Here is an 18,131-nt window from a genome sequence, read left to right on the forward strand (position 1 = left end):
GCGAGCGAGCGAGCATAAGTGGGGGGAGGGGCAGAAAGAGAGAAAGAGAGAATCCTCAAGCAGACTCCCCACTGAATGCAGAGCCCAACACAGGGCTCCATCTCACCATGCTGAGATTATGACCTGAGCTGACATCAAGAGTCGGATGCTTAACTGACTGAGCCACCCAGGTGCCTCCAGACTCGCCACATGTTAAGTGCTCAGTAGTCAATTTTAGCCAGTGGATACCATATCAGAGAGTGCAGCAAGAAAAGAGGATGCTTCTTACCTTACTGCCAAGGTGGGGGTTGACAAAGGTCACATCCTCCAAAGTCAGTAGAAGTCTGTTGAGTCCCTTAATCAACTGGATCTTATTTATACGACGCCTGAAACAAATGTAAAATTAGAGGGGTCACTTGGGGCTGGGTATTTTACCAACCCAGGATAAATTTGCCATCACAATAGAAGTTTTTAAATATACAAGATAATGGAGAGAGTGACCACAGATAGATCTTTACCTTAGTACCCACAGCAAAGAGAAATAGCAACCCTGGGTCTCATGACTTGCAGAGTTACAAAGACCAAAAGAAAAAAATGAAGATGCCATTGAACAGGCATGCAAAGGGAAGGGTGAAGATGCTGCATAGGGACAGTAAGTCAGACCCAGACCCATAAAGTAGTGATCCCACATCAAGAGCACATTCAGAACAGCACCTCATAATACTTGCAAAAAACTCAACATTCTTTCTCTTATGCCACAGTACATCTTCTAATAATACCCAGGCCAAGAATCATTAATCTCCATTTTAGAGACACAAAAACACATTAAAGAAACAAAACAAAATTAAACATATTGTGAGATGCCCTAGCCTGAGGCAGAGCTGGGACTCAAATCCTTGGTCCCTGGCTGTGGGCCCAGATTTCTGCCCATAAGACCACTTGTCTTGCAAAGTTGCATCTCTGCGTTGCCAAAGCAACAGGTTGAAAAGTGGAAAAATTCAATCAGTTGGTTGCTTTGTCTACATGATTCCAAACAAGTGGGCTGACTGTGTTTTTCTTTTTTCTCTTTTACTGAATAGGTCTCTTGTCTCAGCATTACACAGATACAGTGTAAACCTGATTCTCTTCAAACATACCCATTAATTTGCAGCAAATGTAATAATTTCCTACAAATCAATTACTAGACACATAGAAGTTTATAGTGTCTCCCCACACAGCCAGGTAGGTCATCTCAGTTGAGCTGACCAGGCAACTTGAGGACCTGAAGGATACCTTGGATTTAGTCTGTGTGGTTGTTTTGTTCTGTTTTGTCTTGGGGGCTCTGACAGCTACAGTTTGGCTTAGCTTTTTCCATAACCCCTTAATGGCCATCCTGTGGAATGTATTAAAGCCAGTGCCAGAGTAGGGAAAACAACCACTGAATCAAAATGCTTTGTCAAGTTGCTCTAAGGAAGCCTGCGATGTCACTGTAGCTTTAAGCACCAGCAACACAGTGCGTTTGTCTCAGTGATTCCACCGATTTGTAAACAAACAATTAATGTGTTTCTAATTGTCTGCCAACAAATATGTCCCTTATCACTGTGGGAGCTGCTGCCCTGCAGAGAAAATTAAAAGAGCCCTGTAGTGAATTCTTGGGTAGAGTACATGAATCTTTTGGCAAAGTAAAGTATCACTCCCCAACTTCTCTGTCTCATATGTGTAGTGAATTGTCTTAAAGCAGGCACACCTGTGAAAATAACCATGCTACAGAACACACTCTAGTAGAATGAGAACTGGATTCCCAATCCAGAGACCTGGGGTGTAGCGCAGATTCTGTCATTAATTAGCCAGATGACCTTAGATAAATAATTTAACTTCTTTGTGCCCTTGTGTCCTCATCTGTCAAGCAGGATAATGGTTCCTGTGTTACCCGCTTTATAGAGTTGTTTTGAAAATCAAATGAGATAATATATGTGAAAGTGGTCTGAAAAGCATGAAGCACCATGAAAGTATAAGAGCTCATTATTATCATTATCATCATTAGTCTTACAAAACACTGGAGAGCTTTATAGAAAGGCAAGGCAATCTGGTTCAGAGTAGGGAGAAAGGAGGAGTTCAAAGAATCCTTTGTTTTGGGGTGGTTGGGCTCTTTGCACATCTTTCTTTCTGAAAAAAAAAACTTAAACAATCAAAACACAGAGAAAAGGAAGGAACAGAGAGTCACTCTCCTACAAGTAATCACCATCTATTACAGAAACTCATCAGACACTCATTTCTTCTGATTGCAGTCTTGGTGGGCAGAGAGGGAGGCAGGCAGCAAAGAGAGGACATTTTTTGTGCTTTGTTAGCTGAAGAACCAAGGACCAAGTGACTCTGGGAAATGATGTGCCTCTCTCCCATCTTTGAGTTTTCGGTGACCACTTGAAGTACGAATTGTCTCAGACTCATTTTCCTCTCCATTCATTTCCCTCGCCAGTCTTTTGGCCCTTCAGCCCACAAACTCCAAACACCGGCCCCCTCATGATTTTTCAAACTTTTTCCCCTTGCCTTCCCAAGAATTGCAGATTGAGTTCACTCTAAGCTGAAGGAACCAGTCTGTTCCCTGGGAAAGACCAGTGACACTAGGCATGGGGGTGAGGTGGGAATTTGACAAGTCACCTAAAGCATCTGAGTGACTCCATTTTTGACCTTGCCATGGGATGTTTTGGCAGTAGGTAGCCAGAGCCGATTACTCTTCAAATCTCCCTAGAGAGGGGAGCTTTCCGACTGGATGACATTTATTTGCACTAAGCATCTCATGATATTAATTCAATACTTCGGTCTTTGGCAGCAGCTAAACTCAATACATTAAATTTCTGTTCTGAGCAGGAATATGTCACAGTCACATAAATTAAAAGAAAAACTTCCTTTGAATGAACATCTTTGTCAAGTGTGTTCTAGCAATTCACAAGCTACACACCACTCTGAATGGCTTTATCAAGTTTGGAATGAGGAGATTGAATAATAATAGTGGGTTTTTGCAGTGATGCCAATATACCAAATACTAAGAGTACCACCTGTTAGAGTTTCAAGCCAGAATTTCACAGACTTGTTAGAACACCAGAGCTGGAAGGGCTCTTAAAGATCACTTAATCCAATCCCTTCATTTTAAAAATGAGAAACTTCTGACCAAGAGAGGTTTTGTGTCTTGTCCAAATTTACACAGATGCCTAATACACTCTAGACATTTTTTTCCTCAGAACTTGCCAAAATAGCTCCACTCCATTTCCCACCAAGTTCATGTCATATTGTTGTAAGGATCACTCTTACAAAGAGATAACAAAGGTGTGGTTAGCAGGATGGAAAGAGTAAAGTGGGAGGGAAGAGCTGATTTCACTTTTCATTTTTACTTTCCCCCAAATTGTCTTAATATGGGAAGGGTTCCACCGTTAAAATGCAAAGATTATGAAAAAGGAACATCATATTAAGCCATCTTCAGCCACTTGTCCTTGACCCTGAATTCGTTCATCAGAGTAGTTGGTCACCTGTCATGGGATCTGAGGGAGAAAGACAAAGACTTGATGTTAATGATGATATTGATGATTAGCCAGGATAGCTTTTGTCCAAGGAAGAACAGTGCGAGTCTGGAATATGATACCCTAGGCAAAAGGTCTGAATGTCAAAGTGAGGATTTGAGGCTCCCAACAATCATCAGGAGAATCCCATGTGCCTAGAAAGTAGGTGAGACTTTACCACTTGTTGAGCGCCTACTATGAGTCAGGTATTACACTAGGTGTTTTACCTACTTTATTTAATCCCTTCTACAATCTTGTGAGCTGGTGCCATATTCCCAACTCTTGGATTCTAGCCAAAGTCTGACCAATTCTTGGAATTGGTGAACATATCCCGATTCTAGTTCTACGGGTCCAAACCATTTGTGGAAAAAAGTGGGTAGAGGAGGCTCTGCCAGTGGAAAAGGAAGCACAGATGGGGAGTACACAGGCCCTAAAGGACTAGTTCTCTTATTTCATGATAGTGGGTAGAGCCAGATCTACTCACAGACAACAACACTGACAACACAGCTGAGGAAGTTATTCTTGGCATCAGGAAAACACTTTACTCTAAATGGGGCCAGTAGGGAGGGTAAATCGCTATGGAAAACAGAAAATCAGTGGGTCATGTAATGAGGAGATTGTATTGAAACATGACTTCCTGGAAATAAATATTAACAAGGCTATTATGTGCTTGTACTTTTGTATACAAAAAGAACAAAAATGTACCTTATAAAGTAAGCAAATCCATTAACAGACAGCAGGGCTATCAGCAAAGCAAGGCAGACCATCACAGCAAAGGCAGGGTCGATGCCTGTAGAGAGCAAGAGGAAGAATGGCATTATCAGGCTGTAAATAAAGGGCACCACGGAGCGGCTCCTCATGCTTTCTGGTGAGTGTAAAATCAAGCCACATCTACCTAACTTAATTCCATTTTTCTACAGCACAGTATGTCTTGTTGACTTTATGGACGCAGAAAGCAATTTTGCCGTTCTGAAGCAAAACCACTCACCACTCTGACAATAACAAATCACAGGAATTAAGGCTGACCCGGGTGTTTCTTTGGAGGAAAAAGTCCACGAATGAAAAACTTTGAGAACCTTAATTTAAGTTGGATAGCAATAGAGTTCTTGAGAATAAATGTTATCTCACCATGAAGGGTAAGTATTCTGCCACCTTCATAAAATAAAAGACCTTTTAAATTCACTGGAGCCCATAGACCTCGTAAGTAATAGATGGAAAACACAGCACTTGTCCTTCAAGGGTGAGTCTGATTTTGATAATTAGGGTTTCATTGAGATGTAAATTGGCCTCTAGAAAACCTAAACATTTGGATGGATTACTAAGATTTCAGAAGGAAATATATGAGGACGCTATTATAAAGGCAGCCTAGGTATGTCACGGTCAAGCAAACTAGAAATTGAAGTCCATTTCAAATAGATGCATTTGATTAGAAGGGCGTGGTATATGCTCGCATTGGAATATTTTTTTTATTTATTTTTATTTTTTTTAATTTTTTTTAATTTATGATAAAGAGAGAGAGAGAGAGAGAGAGAGAGAGGCAGAGACATAGGCAGTGGGAGAAGCAGGCTCCATGCACCGGGAGCCTGACATGGGACTCCATCCCAGGTCTCCAGGATCGCGCCCTAGGCCAAAGGCAGGCGCTAACGGGGTTCCCCGCATTGGAATAATATGGATCCTTCCAAAGTTCCCCTGCCCTCTGGCTCTCAGAGATTTGATGGAGTTTTCACTCTTCCTCAAGCTAGAGGAGTTCCGTCAATCAATCAAACTGCAAGTACTTATTGGATGCAGACTGTGTTGGTTGTGGGGAGTGGGGGGCATAAGAATTATTAGCTATGGTCCCTGCCCTCAAGGAGCAGTATGTTTGGGAGGGGGAGACACAATCAATACACAAGAAACAATTGAAAAGCAATTTTGTGCTAAGCTGTAAGGTACAGATTTTTAGTTCAACGGGAATTCAGAGAAGAGAGGATAGAGAAATGGTATTTCTGTGGGTGGACCTGACTGGCAGGATTTGGATATATCAAGGGAAGGTGATCTTTCTAGCAGGGGAAATGATCACAGGTCATAGTTGACAACAGACCAAGGAGAAGACTCATGTCTTCCTCTTTCTCTTCCTCTTCATAGGGAGATCCTTTTGAAAATGAGTGGGGGTAACTTTTAAATTGTGATTATCAAAAAAAAATAAAAATAAAAAAATAAATTGTGATTATCCAAAGCTGCAAAGTACCTCTCATTGTCCTCGTTATTTTAAATTAACTACCTGGAATGCCAAGATGTTTATCTCCCCTGAACACAAATGACTCATTCTATGAGTGTTCAAATGTTAAAATCTGCCGTCTCTTGAAGAGGTTCCCTGGTAACCCACGCTGTGCCCAATTGACCACCAGTGATTTTTCCATTTCTTACCTCCTCGACAGATCTTCCCTTCAGCAAACCAGCATTTTGCATCTGCTCGAGGGGGACTGTCACCAGGGAAGTGAATGGGGGTCCCTCTGAACTGTAGCAGCTCCGTTTCCATGTCCACGGTATAAGTACTATAGAGTTCCCATTCTTTCCAGTTGGTGTCCAGGATTACATATTCTGCAATTCCATTTCCATTTGAATCTGTCCTTATCAACTGGTTGAATCCATAGAACTGCATGTTTCTGGAATGCTGAACCAGGCTGGCAGCACTAGCCGGTCCATTTTCTTTCAGAGCATTATTCATGGCTTGTGCGATAAAGTAAATTGAATTGTAGATGGTTCCAAACAATGGTGAAACCTATTTTTAAAAATTACAATTATCTTGAGCCCCAGTTGCCCTAGAGCAATCTCAGAGTGTATTCTAAGCCTGTGTTCGTTATTATGGGCTGCACATCTGAGTGGAGGAGAGCTATGAAGACCCAGAGGAAAAAAACAATGGTTTCTGAGGACTTGCTTGGTTTCTCCTCTGAATTTTTCTGTTTTTCTCCCCCAGGCCTTCACATCTTTAAATGTATCGAATATGACAATTTTATGAGCTAACCAAGTAATACACAATATATTTTTATGCTCCTAAACTAAGAAAATGATTTAGAGTTATAAAGGGCGCTAAAAAAACAAGTATAGAATAGACAAGAGTCACTCATAGGAAATTTACCAGGTTAATTACTGGTGCATTATGCATGGTAAAATCATTTTGCTGGCACTACTAGAATGGTAGGTGTGTGTGTTAAGACTGTAAATAATGTGTCTCCACAGCCCATGTCTGTGTCCTGTCTTAGTCTAAAATGGCTCTTCTCCTAGACACATGCTCCCCAGAGAAAGTGAACACTAGAATACAGTTTGAAACACATATTTCTCCCCCCCCACACACACCCAAATACAGAGCCAAATATTGTAATGTATGGAGAATGTGGGTTTTAATCAAGAAACCCTATACCCTGTTGGTGTCCAAAGCAACAAAGCTTTGGTGAGAAGCCACTGTAAAGTAGTAAGGCTTCTATGGTGGACAGCATGACTCTGCCTGCTATATAAATACAGAAAAGCAACAGCATGGGAGTACTGAGCCTAATGCACTGCTTCTTAACCGAATAAATTTGGTTTGGGAACAAACTTGTATCTCTTCCAAAAAGGTAGGGAGGAAGAGAGAATGATCCCTCCCTTCACCCCGCCACCCCCACCCCCACGGACCATGGCTTCATGGTTTTCCATAACATTTCACTTCTGGGATGGAGTTCAAGAAAACTATAGTCATACCATTTTACTGAGCTTCAAAGAAAGTTGATACTTGCTACTTTGGTTTCATGAGGTCTAAAAAGCTATCTTCCTGTAATAACCTTCATCTGAATAAAAGAGTCTAAAATAGAGTGAATCAAAAAAAATTAAAAAAGAAAAATAAATAAAAATAAAATAGAGTGAATCATTTTCATGTTGGAAATACAAGTCAAGATGCAGAGAGGTATAGTAGCAGCTAGCAAGACACTGCCAGGCCTGGTTAACGTAGAGCAGAGGGTTTTCAACTACCCAAGGAGTGTCAAAAATACAAATGCCCAGGGCACCTGGATGGCTCAGTCAGTTAAGCGTCTGCCTTCAGCTCGGGTCATGATTCTAGAGTCCTGGGATCCAGCCTGTGCATCATCTGGCTCCCTGCTCCATGAGGAGCCTGTTTCTCTCTCTCTGTCTGCTTCCCCTCCTCCCATTCCTATTCTTTCTTTGCTCACTCTCTCTCTCAAATAATTAAATAATATCTTTTAAAAAAAATACAAATGCCAAACCCAACCCAGACCAACAAAATGAGATACTTTAGGTTTGGGACCCAGTAATCAGTATTATTAAAAGCTCCCCAGGTAATTCTAATATACATACAGGGTTTAAACCAACAGTACAGAAGATGACACACTGGCCTGTGGTCTCTTCCTAATGCCAGAATATTAGGCAAGTCACTTAGTCCCTCTCTCTGGGCTTCAGTTTCTTCCTCTCTAAAATGTTTAGAAACACGAAGGTCTAAACCTTGGAGATCATCTGGTCTACTTCTCTTTCTTTTTAACAGGAAAGGGAGATGCAGAGTAGTTAAGTAATTTGTCATGGTCACTCCCTTGGGCATACAATCAGGACTAGAACCCAGGTTTTTTGTTTCTTAGTTTAGCTTTTTTAATTTTTTTTTTTTATTTTTTAAGTTTTTTTTTTTTATTGAAGTAGGTGTTACCTGTGGTCTTCTTTAGGTGTGAACCCCTGTGAAATCTCCCAACACTTGGTCTAGTTCAGGAACCAAATTTAGCTTGCAGACATTTCAGTTCTGACTGTATATGAGTTTTTTTTTCATATCTCTGATCTTTTAACATGAGAGCATTAAACAGCTCAATCCTTAGCCCTCTTTTCTATTAACACTCACTCCATTGGGGACCTCTTCTGGTCTCATGGTTTTAAGTACCACATGTATGCCATCAATCTCAGATGTATACCTCCAGCACAGACCTGTTTCCTAAATTCCAGACTCTTAAGTCAACTACCTACTCTGATATCTCTACATGGATGTTAAATTTCAATGTACCCCAAATCGAGCTCCTGGTTTTCTCCTTAAATCTTCCTGCTTCATCTGTAATGAGTCTTCCCCCATTTTTGTTTAGAGTTGCTCCATGCTTCCAATTGTTCAGGCCAAAAACCTTGCCCCGGATAACAGAGTTAGCTAAGAGCAGGGCAGAAAGCAACACGTCAGTCCCCTGAGCATTTGTTCAGTGATCTCTCTCCACCACCCTGCCTTAACATGCACCGTAGAAACAGGCATGGAGAACAGATGGAATGTGCTGCTACCCAGGCATCCACACTTAGTTGCCCAGCACACATTGAGGTTCTCTTAAGGGACTTTCATTAACTCTCCCTTTTGACATTCTCAGATGCTCCATTTAATTGTCTTCAGGATTTCTGCAAGAGCTTGCCTGATTTCTGGGGCTTTCGTAGGTTATGACAATAAGTTAAGGCTGGAAGGTGGAGTATAAAATCAATACTAGTAAAACAAATGAGTTAAAAAAAAAACAAAACACAGGGCAGCAAGCCCCTGAAAGCAGAGAAAATGCTAGTATGCTGTTTTGAAAGGCACAGAGCCTTCTGGGAAAGAGACTGCATCTACCTACAGCCAAAAGTTAAAATTGAAGCTATTAAAAATGACACCCTCACCTCAGAGTTGACCCGTCTCACAGGATTTTCAGCTGGCCAAGCTATGCTGCCCTTTATGTTCTTGGATTGACTCCTGTTAGTGCTGACTGACAGCAACTTTCCAAGACTACTGAAACCTGAAGCCTGTTTTTCAGGATTCTCTATCCTCCACCACACATCACGCACACACACATGCACACACCACATGTGCGCATGTGCACAAATGGGCGTGCATGTTCACACGCACATAGCCACAAAAATATAGTAGAATGACCTAAAGCTAAAGGAAGGAGCATAGCTATAGCGATAGCATTGGGTTGCAAAAGAACTGTCACAATGAATGGCCCACTCTCGCTGTGAGGGCTTGGATTTGTGCTCCAGCTTGTCTGTGTTGCTGTTTCACCCACTGTGCTCTTTGGCAGTATAAATTGCTGCTGCCCATAAGTCAAAGACACACTCTGTTAGCATTGGTCACAAGAGGTCTCCAGCTGCAGATACTGCAAATAATGAGAGAACGAAGAGGTAGAAGGTGGAGCAAGGGAAGAAAGCCCTCTCCACCACCTCTGTCCCAGCTTCTGGCTATAGCTCCAAAGAAGCAAAAAGGGACTGGCAGGAATTTCCCTCAGGCGCTGACCTTGTTGACATCACAGCCCAGATTGGTGATCCGACTCATAAATCTATTAGTTTTGCCTGCTGTATAGACCTGAACCTGATTGAATGAATTATGAATAAATGAATGACAATTGATTGTTTGTTATTCAGAGACTTTAGCTAGCTCTACCCTAGGCTTCGTGGAGCTTGGTATCCAAGAAAACAAGGTCTGGGCCAGGAGCAGCGATTTTCAAATTTGTTCAATTTAATGGTTCATGCTGTTGTTAAGTTGACTATCATCAGTTCAGATTTACTGTGCTTGAAAGACACAAAAACTGACTTCCACAGCATTTTGCCCTTAGAAACATACATGGAAACATACTTGGGCTGGAAAGCAGCATTTGAAGGACAAGATGGTAACATCTCTTTTAAACAAAAAGGCAGGCACGTGCAGGCAGGGATAGAGAAACCAAATGGTAATCAAATTCCTGTTGTTAAAGGTAGTACTTCCAATAATACATGATCCCAAACCTTGGACTTAGCCAAGAGGCGGCCATTATCCAACCTGTTTGATATGATACTCATAAACACAATACCTTTATTTTTATGGAAGGATTTCTTTATTTCTTTTTTTTAATTTATTTTATTTTATTTTATTATTTATTTATGATAGTCACACACAGAGAGAGAGAGAGAGAGAGAGAGGCAGAGACACAGGCAGAGGGAGAAGCAGGCTCCATGCACCGGGAAGCCCGACGTGGGACTCGATCCTGGGTCTCCAGGATCACACCCCGGGCCAAAGGCAGGCGCCAAACCGCTGCGCCACCCAGGGATCCCGGATTCCTTTATTTCTTAATAGAATGATGTACAAAGACATTTGTAGCCACTGTAAGCTGCAGTCAATCTTTCCTGACAAGTGTCTGCTGGACCCTATCCTGGAATGCTTCAGTACTAACCACATCCCCTGCAGCCTACTATCCCCATGCCAGGCACCCATATTTTTTTTTTTAAATTTTTTTTTTATTATTTATTTATGATAGGCACACAGTGAGAGAGAGAGGCAGAGACACAGGCAGAGGGAGAAGCAGGCTCCATGCACCGGGAGCCCGACGTGGGACTCGATCCTGGGTCTCCAGGATCGCGCCCTGGGCCAAAGGCAGGCGCTAAACCGCTGCGCCACCCAGGGATCCCAGGCACCCATATTTAAGGTAACAGAAAGCAATGACTATAGGAGCTTCAGGTCTTCCCTGAGCTTGCTGAGAAATCCAGAGGATTTCCTTTGCTTAGGCAAGTAAGGCTACATTTGGAAAAATTATTCCAAATGTGTGTTCCAGCAATATGCATTTGTAGCCAATAGAATTTCAGTGAAAATAAGCATGGGGAAGACAACAAAAGTAAGGGATGCAGGCACTAAAGCTTTATTTCAGAATCTATTTCAGATGTCAAAATTTAAAGTCACAAAGTGATAATCCTTGCCCAATCATCCTGAGACTAAATCAGGAAATTTTCCCTGGCTTCCCACTCCCCAATCTCCCCATTCTGATTTATTGTTCTCTTTTCATGGGCCCTCATAATGCCCTAGCACCTCCTATGTTAAAGGAAAACAATCTAAAAACCCCATTCAAATAAAAGTGTTAGTCACTTAGGAATATTACTTTGAATAAAGCATTGGACATGGGACACGGTGTAATTTTTTAAAAGGCTAATGCGTGGGGACACCTGGGTGCCTCAGCAGTTGAGCGCCTGCCTTCTGCCCAGGGCTTAATCCCAGAGTTCTGGGATCGAGTCCTGCATCGGGCTCCCTGCATGGAGCTTGCTTCTCTCTCTCCGCCTGTGTCTCTGCCTCTCTCTCTGTGCCTCTTATGAGTAAATAAATAAAGTCTTTAAAAAAAAATAAAGCCTAATGCGTGGTTAAATGGTCAAGTTCTGGTAGCAAATTAGTGTTGGAATCCGAGCCGAGCTCTGCCACTTGCCAGCTGTATTACCTTGGAAAAGTTATCTCGAGCCTTAGTTTCATCATCCATAGAGTAGAGATAATAATGCCTGATTTGTAGGCTTGATCTGAGGATCTGATGAGACCATTTATGTTAATTACCTGGTACAGAGTAACCACTGGATACCTGAGAGCTGCTATTGTTCGTACTTCAGAAGAGAAACACAGAAGTCTAGTAATACCATCCTTGGAAGCAGAGTGGTCAAGTACCTTGTCCCAGTCTTGAATTTGTGAGCAATAGGTAAAAATCCCAATTTTTAAAATATATTTTTATTGAAGTTCGATTTTCCAACATATAGTATAACACCCAGTGCTTATCCCATCAAGTGCCCTCCTCAGTGCCTGTCACCCAGTTACCCCATCCCCCAGCCCGCCTCCTCTTTGTTAGTTTCCCAGACTTAGGAGTCTCTCATGTTTTGCCACCCTCTCTAATTTTTCCCACTCATTTTCTCTCCTTTCCCTTGTAACTCCTTTCACTATTTCTTATATTCCCTGTATGAGTGAAACCATATGATGATTGTCCTCCGATTGACTTATTTCACTCAGTTGTATTTTATTTTATTTTAAGATTTTTTATTTGTAAGTAATCTCTACACTCAAGGTTGGGCCTGAACTCACAACTCCAAGATCAAGAGTTGCACGCTCCACTGACTGAGCCAGCCCTTAAAATTCCCAATTTTAGACTCAGTGTTCTTAGCACCCTGAAATGGTAAAACTTTTGCCTTCATTGAGGGAAAGACTTTATTTCTATTTTATTCTCCATGATATAACCTGCAGAGTGCATAGCCCATAGTAATAATAAAAAGAACATTAATACGACTAATCATAAACATGTATTAAGGGGTTATTAAGTGCCAGGCAAACTCTTTATGAATACTAACTTATCTAATCCCACAATAATTCTATGAGATAGGTCCTATTATTATTCCCAACTTAAAATAATGAAAACAAGATGCAGAGAGCTTAAGTAAATGTACAGCACTCTGCCTTCAAAGCCCATGCTCTTAACTACCGTGTTATATTTGAGCCTAATAAATACTGCTAAATTAATTAACTGACTGTGCTAGACTCACCAATAACTTTTTCTGTAACCTCTTTTTTCCTTCATGGCTTCCTGATTGAGGATAGTGAGATCCAAATTTTTTTCCTCACTCTCCTCCTCCTCTCAAATATCACTCCCAAACAAGGAGAACAAGGAACAGAAACACCAACCCTCCATATTTGTTAGTAATAGAGGATGTCTGTAACTCTGACCCACAGAATAAGAAGATGCAAAGTGGTAACTGATTTAGCAGAATGGGGGGGGGGGGGCGACTAAACCCAAGTACCTGAAGAGGGGAATGTTGGTTAGCAACAAGTAGATTTCCCCCTTGAGAATTCCAGAAAGGCTCAGGAATTAAAGGCACCAAGTACTATAGAAGAAGCAGGAGTAAGGCAGAACTTTAAAGAAGGAACAGCTCTTTGAACATCCCTGTAAGGAGTAGTTAGACATCTGCCATCCCCACCTCTATTGAGAAGAGTCAGATCCCTGCTGGGAACAGGTTAAATCAATTCAGAGCTGGGACACCTAATTCAAAGAAGGTAAAAGTTAGGCATGCCACAAAAAAGAATAATGAAGTTAAAGTCTTTACACTTAACAATGAGAGTCCCAGTCTCCTTCCCCCAACAAGATTCCTGGAATAGTGACAGCCAGGATTATGACTCCCAAAGAGATGGGAGCATTCTTCCCTGAAGAAAGTGTAGCCCAAGAGGCAAGATCTACAGATCTTGACCAAAAAACTCCAGCTGGCCAGCCAATTTCCCTAAGCTGAAACTCGTTCAACAAACACACAATGTACATACACCTTCAAATCTGTCTCTTAGACCTTCACTCTTAAATACAGGCAACCAGGATCACGAGAGAAAGCTTCTAAAATGAAGTAGAAAAAAAAAAAAAAAAAAAAAAAAAGAAAAAAAAAAAAAAAAAAAAAAAAAAAAAAAAAAAAAATAAAATGAAGTAGAAAGACCAAAACAAAGAAGCATGAAAATTAGAAACAGAGAAAAACACAGACAGCAGAAAAATACTTCAAAGAAAGTACAATTATAAAAAAAAAAGTACAATAAATATTTTCTGAGAAATAAGAGAAAAAACTATATTTACAAAACAAAAGCAGGATGCCATTAAAACAAAATTGTCAAACCAGGAGGGCACCTGGGGGGCTCAGAAATTGAGCATCTGGGGGATCCCTGGGTGGCGCAGAGGTTTAGCGCCTGCCTTTGGCCCAGGGCGCGATCCTGGAGACCCGGGATCGAATCCCACGTCGGGCTCCCGGTGCATGGAGCCTGCTTCTCCCTCTGCCTATGTCTCTGCCTCTCTCTCTCTCACTGTGTGCCTATCATAAATAAAAAAAAATTAAAAAAATTAAAAAAAAAAGAAATTGAGCATCTGCCTTTGGCTCAGGTGGTGATCCTGGGGTCTTGGGATCGAGACCTGCACTGCATCAGGCTTTCTGTGAGGAGCCTGCTTCTCCTTCTGCCTACGTCTCTGCCTCTCTCTCTGTGTCTCTCATGAATAAATAAATAAATCCCTTAAAAAAAAAGAATCGTCAAACCACAAAAACCAACTCTTGGAAATTAACAATGTGATAGAAAAAATTTTAAAAATCGGTAAATGAGAATGCAAAATTGAGAAACTCTTTTAGGAAGAGTAACTTATAACAAAGACATGAATGATACAAGATAAATAATTAGACAAAATCAACCTAGGGGCACCTGGGTGGCTCAGCGGTTGAGCATCTGCCTTTGGCTCAGGGTGTGATCCTGGGGTCTCCAGATCAAGTCCCACACTGGGCTCCCTGCAGGAAGCCTGCTTCTCCCTCTGCCTATGTCTCTGTCTCTCTCTCTGTTTCTCATGAATAAGTTAAAAAAAATCAACCCAGATAATCCTATAAACAAGTAATAGTATTTCTAGAGAGATCAAAGACAGTACTGATGAGGAAATTATCAAATAAGTAATATACAAACATTTCCCAGATGGAATGAGATTGAAAGGCCCCATAATAGATCCTGCATAATATATGGCAAGGACCAAACATCATCATGAAATTTCCTAACATCAGGAATAACAAGATAGTCTTAAAAGCTTCTGGAGGAGGGGATCCCTAGGTGGCTCAGTGGTTTAGCACCATTCCAGGGCATGATCCTGGAGTCTCAGGATCGAGTCCCACATCAGGGTCCCTGCAGGCAGCCTGCTTCTCCCTCTGCCTGTGTCTCTGCCTCTTTCTGTGTGTGTGTGTGTGTATGTGTGTGTCTCACGAGTAAATAAATAAAATCTTTTTAAAAATTATTAAAAAATAAATTTAAAAAAGCTTCTGGGGGAGCTGGGGTGGGGCAGAGTGTAAAGAGGTTGCATCAAAGATTCAGGAATAGCAATGGCATTGGAGTTGTCAATGACAACAATGGAAATAAGAGGACAGAATGCCATGTCTTCAAAGTGCTAAGGGAAAATGATTTTATTTTATTTGATTGATTGATTTTAAGTAATCTCTATACCCAATGTGGGCTCGAACTCACAACCCTGAGATCCAGAGTTGCATGCTCCTCCGACTGAGCCAGCCAGGCGCCCAAGCGAAAATGATTTTTTAACCTAGATTTATATACTCAAACAATCAATCATGAAGATAGAATAATGACTTTCAGACATACAAAATTTCAAAACTTTACCTTCCATGTATCTTTCTCACTAAAGAATGTGCTCCACCAAAACAAGAGTAGACAACAAAAAAACAAGTCACAAGATTCATGGAATAATGGATTCAGCACAGAAAAAAAAGAGAAAGAGATTTTCCAGGATATTAGGGAGATCTTATCATAACAGTTTTGCAGAAGCTTTAGAGAACAATAAATTTATATTGGAACAGGTGGGTGGAAAGCCTCAGAAAAAACAAATGAAATTGATAAGGGGTTTTTACTATGTATAAAATTGTTCTGTGAAAATTCTATAGCTCTATCAATGTGGAAAGACTTCGAAATTCAAATTAAGGTAAACAAATTTAAAAACAAAGCAATTATTAATCCCAGTAAAAATCAAATGTTACATGTAGAATGATTTGTTACCACAGTATACTATGTGGATCAGCAATCAATGATATTTAGATAGGTATAATATTAAAAATAAAATATGAATTTAACTAAAAATTGTGGCATACCTATAAGGAAGCTTTGAAGGAATATAAGGAAGGATATAAGAGCTAAAAAATCCTCAACTGTAATTAGAAAGTCAAAAAATAATATCTAAATTGATTAATCAAAGGGCACCTGGGTGGCTCAGTCCATTAAGTGTCTGACTCTTGGTTCTGGCTCAGGTCATGATCTCAGGGTCGTGAAACTGATCCTCAAGTTGGGTTCCACACTGGACATGGAGTCTGCTAAAGATTCTCTCTCCATGGGGTGCCTGTGTGGTGCAGTTGGTTAAGCATCCGACTCTCGGCTCAAGCCCTGATCTCAGGGTCCTGAGATCAAACTACGCATCAGGCACCATGCTCAGCACAGAGTCTCCTTAAGACCTCTCTCCCTCTCCTTCTGGCCCCCCTCTTGCCTTCTCTTTCTCTCTCTCTCAAATAATCCTTAAAAAAACAAAAAAAAAAAAAAAGGTTTTCTCTCCTTCTCACTCTGCCCCTCCCCATTTGCTCTCTCTCTCAATAAAAAAATAAATAAAATTAATTAATCAAGAGATACCAGAGAGAGAGAGACAGACAGACAGACAAGTAGCAGTATAGTATTTAGAAACCCAGAGGTAAATGCCAGAATAAAGAGCTAAAAGGTCAAGAAAGTGATTGCTTCTGATGAAAGGTAGGAGGGAAGACTAGGGACTGTTTTGTTGTTGATGCAAACTTTTTAGCACTTCTTAACTTTTAAAACTACGTGCTCGTATCACTTTGACAGTCTGGTTTTACTTTTTAAAGAAGTAAAGGCATAAATTAAAAGAGATTGCAAGCCACTGCTATAGGCAATATAGCCTATCTGTAGAAATTTCAACTCCACTGGAAGTTATTGAGCAAGAGAGAAATACAGCCATGTTTTTCATTCATTTGTTTACTTATTTACTAACTGTCTCACTCTCAAGAATTTACACCCAATAAGATCAGGAACAAGCGATGCATGAGTAAATATTTAACTCTATGAGAAGGAAAATAGCTCTTACTTGTATCATTTACCAATTTCTGTGGTGTAAACACTCCCAATGCCTGATTTCTAGCTACCAATATGATGCCACTAAACACAGAATTGGGAAAAGATGCACACAATCAGCTTTTGTAAACTGGCTCCAACACACCACTGACAAGAAACGTGTCTTGTTTACTGTTTTATCTGGAGTTCAATATAATGTATGGCACATGGCAGGTGCTCAGTAAATAATTGTTGATCTGTTGACTGAATAGGGGAAAAACAACAGGAGCCCAGGGACAAACAAACAATGCACTACATAATTGGATCTAAGAGAATACCATTTGGAATTCTGAAAGCAAAATAATCTTGATAGCTGAAACTATTGAGAGATTTTCTGCCAGTAATCAAAATTTCAAGAATAAGGAGCTGAAAGGAGATTTTAACTAAGATGATAAGTATATGGTCATTCTGGCCCAATGGAAGAAAAAGTGGGAAGGGAGGGAGCTGTGAGCCAGACATTCTGCTAGTTACTTTACATATGTGACTTTGTTCAATCTTTGCAATAATCCTAGAAGATGTCGATCACTAACCCATTTTACAGATGAGAAAACTGAGACTCAAAAAAGGACACACAGCTAGTAAGTGGGAACCTGGGATTTAAACCCAAGTGTGTCTAACTCCTTACCATTCTGCTATAACAGCTGCCTTCAAAATTGTAGCAAAATAATTTAGGAAAAAGGAGGTTTTGTTTATCAGAAATGTGAAGATAATTGTCTCATTGCTCTCTCAATCTTTGGTTATGAAGGTATACCTTAGGCAACTGCAAAGTGGGGGTGGAAATGCATCCAAACAAGCTGTTTTATAAAATCTAGATTCTTTGTTTTAGGTCTATTTTCTTGTCTAAAGCAGAGTACAGGCTGCCTAGCAACCAAGATAATGGTGTCTTTTTTTTTTCTTGCCTTAATTACCTTATGTTTTCCACAAGTACAAAGAGATTGGATCAAATATTAAGAGTAGAAGGTCTGAGTTTTTTGTATCCATATATCTGTTCATATATATGTATGTACAACACACACACACACACACACCCCTTTTTCCTTCCCTCAATTTCGTGATTAAAGTAAAAAGACTCAGTGTGTATGTATGTGGTGCCATAACATTGGCTAAAAAGTACAAAACTTCACCATCTCTATGCTTGCCTATAAATACACCAAGCAACTGCTTTGAGCAACCATTCTTAGAAATTTAAGGGATTTTTCCAATTCTTGACCAAA

The 18,131-nt window shown here is 40.6% G+C and overlaps 1 protein-coding gene across 1 annotated transcript in view; it reads right to left on the reverse strand.

Annotated features, from left to right (window-relative positions):
• Positions 1–18,131, reverse strand: part of GUCY2F (guanylate cyclase 2F, retinal) — a 98,374-nt gene that overhangs the window by 68,012 nt on the left and 12,231 nt on the right. Inside the window, exons 3-5 of the mRNA XM_025431863.2 lie at positions 5,919–6,273; positions 4,218–4,302; positions 269–365 (exon numbers count right to left, since the gene is read on the reverse strand). Of these exons, the coding sequence (XP_025287648.1) occupies positions 269–365; positions 4,218–4,302; positions 5,919–6,273 (537 nt within the window). The remainder of the gene's footprint in view (positions 1–268; positions 366–4,217; positions 4,303–5,918; positions 6,274–18,131) is intronic.

The sequence above is a fragment of the Canis lupus genome, chromosome X (assembly GCF_003254725.2).
Source record: "Canis lupus dingo isolate Sandy chromosome X, ASM325472v2, whole genome shotgun sequence".
NCBI classification, from domain to species: Eukaryota; Metazoa; Chordata; class Mammalia; order Carnivora; family Canidae; genus Canis; species Canis lupus.